Below are 4,343 nucleotides of genomic sequence, written 5' to 3' on the forward strand. Positions count from 1 at the left end.
AGTGAAAATGCTTTACTAGTGGTGAGGTGGTTTTCTTCCAATTCATCTGTGAAAAGTGACAAGAAGGACATAGTCATAAAAGGACAAACAAAAGTGGTATTAATAAAACAAGAACAATATGCAAAACTATATGAAATATGTACTTAAGGCATTAGAATTAGTAGAAGAGTAGTTACAAGAATACTTCATCGCCATTGGGAGGTCAACAGATGGGGACACTGAAAGGCCCAAGCTTCCAGTAATTATGGGTAGGATTTCTCCTCACATTCTGTTGTTAGTGCATACATCCTCAGCTGTTGAAGGTGCTAGAAAGACAGGGATTGTGAGGATGGCACTAGCATGGCATTTGGCAGAATGAAAACATTATCTAGGACATGCATGCACAGTGAAGGATTCATCTTTTCTATGACTCAAGTTTTTTTATTTTAATTTTATTTTGCATTCCAATCACAGTTCTCCCTCCCACCCCTCCTCCTTACCACCTCATCTACCTGCCAGCCCACCACTGTCCACTCGTGCCAAGTAGTAAGGTCTCCATGGGTAAACAACATAGCCTAGCCCATTAAGTTGAGGCAGGTCCAAGCCCTAAGACTCCTACCAATAGTGGAGACAGTGCCTGAACTGACTTCCCCTGTAAGCACATTGGTGAATGCCCCAAATATCATCATAGAGTCTTCAATTGATGGAACCAGATGCATAGATCCACAACCAAGCATCAGGCCGAGCTACTACTCAAGTTTTAAATTCATAAACTTTAAAGACATTATTTAAAGAAGATGGAGAGATAACCAAAGAGTACCTTGAACAGATAAAGTAGTAAAGAAGAAAAAACAGCATGGATGTATAATGGATTTCTCTTTGTGAAAATAATCAAATCATCTTAGGATCAATAATCCAAATCCAAACAATATTTTCATGCATCTCTGTGTGAATTCAACCCAACAAGCAAACGTAGGCAAATCCTGTAGATAGGAAAATGACTATGTCAAAAGAGACAGGAGGATTTGCATCCATAAGGAGGTATTCTCTTATACCAAGAGTGGTGAGAACATGTACTTGTTTTATATTTGGAAATTGGTACAGAGCTTCTGAATCTTTGTCCAGGAAGATACTTCAGAATAGAAGCATGGTGCCAAACCAAGTCACCATCTTCTCCATCATCATGTATGTACTTGAGTCGTTGATAATAATTATACAAAGTGGCATAACTGTTGCAGTGCTGTGCAGAGAGTGGATGAACTTTCAAAGACTGTCACCAGTGGAAATGATCCTCATTAGCCTTGGCATTTCACATTTCTGTCTACAATGGGCATCAGTGCTGTACAACTTTGGTACCTTTTCTAGACCTGTCTATCTATTTTGGAAGATATCAGTCATCTGGGAGTTTATGAACATTTTGACGTTCTGGCTAACCAGTTTGCTTGCTGTCTTCTACTGTGTCAAGGTCTCTTCCTTCACCCACTCCATCTTCCTCTGGCTGAGGTGGAAAATTTTGAAATTGGTTCCCTGGTTGATACTGGGCACTCTGATAGCTTCTTGTCTATCAATCATCCCTTCTGTTATTAAATATCATATCCAGATGGAATTAATCGCCCTGGATCATGTACCTAGAAACAGCTCTTCCATTGTAAGACTTCAAATGTTTGAACAGCATCTTTCTAATCCTCTTAAAATGATTGGTTTTGGTGTTCCCTTCCTCGTGTTCCTTGTTTCTATTATTGTGCTCATAGTCTCACTGTTCCGGCACTGGGGGCAGATGAAAGAGTATAACACCAACAACTCCTGCAGCATGAAAGCTCAGTCTACTGTTCTGAGGTCTCTTGTTACCTTCTTCATCTTCTTCACATCCTATTTTCTGACTGTAGTTGTCTCCTTTATCGGCACCATATTTGATAAGAAATCATGGTTCTGGGTTTCTGAAGCTATCATCTATGGTTTAGTCTGTATTCATTATACTTCACTGATGATGAGCAACCCTACATTGAAAAAAGTCCTGAAGATGCCAGTCTGAAGCCTGAGCCCAGAGCCTTCCTGGGCATGAAATACAGTAAAGCCTCTGGGGTAAGAAGACTTTTCGTTGAGACAGTTCTTATCTGACAGTGAAATGCCTTGAATGCAAGCTTGATTCCCTTTTATGCCCACAGATGCCTGACTCTATAAATCATCACCTGTCTTGGCTGTATTCTGACCCACCTCTTTCCTGTCCTATCCATAGTCCCAGGTTGGTTTTGATTTTTCTTCTGATTACCCTGTCTCTTCTTAGTTTTAGTCACCTCTAGAATATTAAAGATGGGATGTTCTATATATTGCAGTCAACATTATTCTCACAGTTGCTGTTTGCTTCACAAATTAACATGAACCCCCATCCATGACAGGAGTTTATTGTCTGTGCACCTAATGCCCTCCACACAAAGCCATCAATTCACCTTCCTAACTTCAGTCTCGAAAAGGAGTGTCTTACTGTGGTCCAAATCCTTTTCTGCTGCGTCTGGAACTTCATGAAGTGATTTATACGCACCTTTGCCTCTCTCCAAATGCCATCCCTTTATTCCTTTATGACTCCAACAAAAATTTAATTCTTATTTTATTTCATTGATCAAGACATTGTCTTCGTCACCCATCAGAATAGTGGGCCATTTATCCAGTGTAGTCTCTCTCATCCTTAATATCTCTAAGTATCAATGATTTTGGTGGGTTAACAACTCATAACCTTTATTGCCTTGATTTTGGCTTCAATCGTACTATAACTTAGAGTGGACTTTGTGGACAGATCCCTATATTAGTTTGTAACTAGTGGTTTTAATTCATTTATGGATTGTCCTATATAAAACAGAGCTAAGAAGCCCTCTTCCTTCACAACACCTGAGAAATGTCAGCTGATATTTTCTGTACTCTATTGTTCTGTGATTCTGACAATCCAAAGTCCTCCCAAAATGGGTACAGACATAGGAACCACAGAGTCAACAATTTTGAAATGACTCACAACACATTATTGTTTGATAGAAATTCTTTTGAACTTCCATTTAGCAAAAATGTCATATCCTTTTCCTTCTCGGGGGCTGGTCTTACCTCACCATATTTTTCTCTTTATCTCTTTGTTTGTCATACTGACTCACTCGCAATTAAATATCTCAATGATAACTAACTCCAGCATCTTTATGTCTCAGCTTCTATCTTTCCCCAACACCTTCAATGTATTACTCCTAAACACAGTTGCATTACTTCCTGCATTCTGGTGCCAAGGTAGAGAACATAACTTTCCCACTTTTATACATGGTGGGCACATTTGGTGATCTGAACTCCTGGCTCTTTCTTTAAAAGACTGACACTACTCCTAAAAGCAAACCATCTTGTGCAGAAAAAAGATACGGGTAACTCATGTTTGGTTGTGAAAACAAAGCTCAGTGTCTGGAAATAAATGGATATTCTTTCTCTTGAGTCTGTCACTCTGACATGTCTTCCATATTGAATAATATTTGAAACTGAGGGCATGAATGTAAGTAAAGCCTGAAAGACTGCTTCCCAACCTGCCATTCAGCATTGTCCCAAAGCATCACTGATGTTGCATAAGAGAGAAAACATGGCTGTCCCACATGAAGAACAAAGTGTTCCATGCAATCTGGCTATCTCTGGAACTACAGCGGTACAACTGCAATGGAAGGTGGGATGGAAACTTGCGGATGTGGTGATATCTGCCGAGCAGAGTCTCACCTTCAGTGATACTATGCAGAATAAATGCAAACAGTGTGACCAAGGCCTCTTAGGAAGGGTTTGTAAGCTTCAAGGAGTTTGGGATCCTTTCAGAATGGGTTGACCAAGAGCCAGTAGAAACTTGGATTATACCTTTGTTATTTGTATCTATTTCCAGGAGGGTCCCTGTGTGTTCCAAAATCTCAGATAGCTGGAAGACACAAGAACTGTTCTCTTTACATGAATATAAATAGAGAAAAAGCAATAAGAACCCCCTCGCCTCCACTACCACACACAGAGATACTATTCCAGAAACTGAGGAATATTTTTAGTGTTCTCACTATCTTCATTTGAATAAAGTGCAATGGAAAACTTATCCATGATATACATGAGGTTGGAGTGTTAAAGGCAGCTGAAGGGATGAGGAAGTCTGAAAAAATAGAAACAGAAATGATGCTTGTCCTACATATTTGTGGCACCCACTAGTTCCCAAGGAGATTTTACATGCATTATCTCACTTCAAGCTGGAAGGACAAGTCAAGATCATCCAACCAAGCCTGCTGGAAAATAGGCTCATGAAAGTTAAATCCACACTGATGATTCATCCCCAACCTAAAACCAATGAAAATGGATAGGAAATGAAGGTGTGCTTT

The 4,343-nt window shown here is 39.7% G+C and overlaps 1 protein-coding gene across 1 annotated transcript; it reads left to right on the forward strand.

Moving 5' to 3' along the window:
* Nucleotides 1-1,126: 1,126 nt before the first annotated feature.
* On the forward strand, nucleotides 1,127-2,011 carry Tas2r16 (taste 2 receptor member 16). The gene has a single exon (XM_027389707.1). It carries the CDS (start codon nucleotides 1,127-1,129, stop codon nucleotides 2,009-2,011), a length of 885 nt encoding a protein of 294 aa, XP_027245508.1.
* The last annotated feature ends 2,332 nt before the right edge of the window (nucleotides 2,012-4,343 follow it).

This window comes from Cricetulus griseus (genome assembly GCF_003668045.3).
Source record: "Cricetulus griseus strain 17A/GY chromosome 1 unlocalized genomic scaffold, alternate assembly CriGri-PICRH-1.0 chr1_0, whole genome shotgun sequence".
Taxonomy (NCBI): domain Eukaryota; kingdom Metazoa; phylum Chordata; class Mammalia; order Rodentia; family Cricetidae; genus Cricetulus; species Cricetulus griseus.

What these genes read in the sequence shown, in the direction of transcription:
- Tas2r16 (XM_027389707.1), top strand. Translation starts at nt 1,127, where the DNA reads ATGGTGCCAAACCAAGTCACCATCTTCTCCATCATCATGTATGTACTT.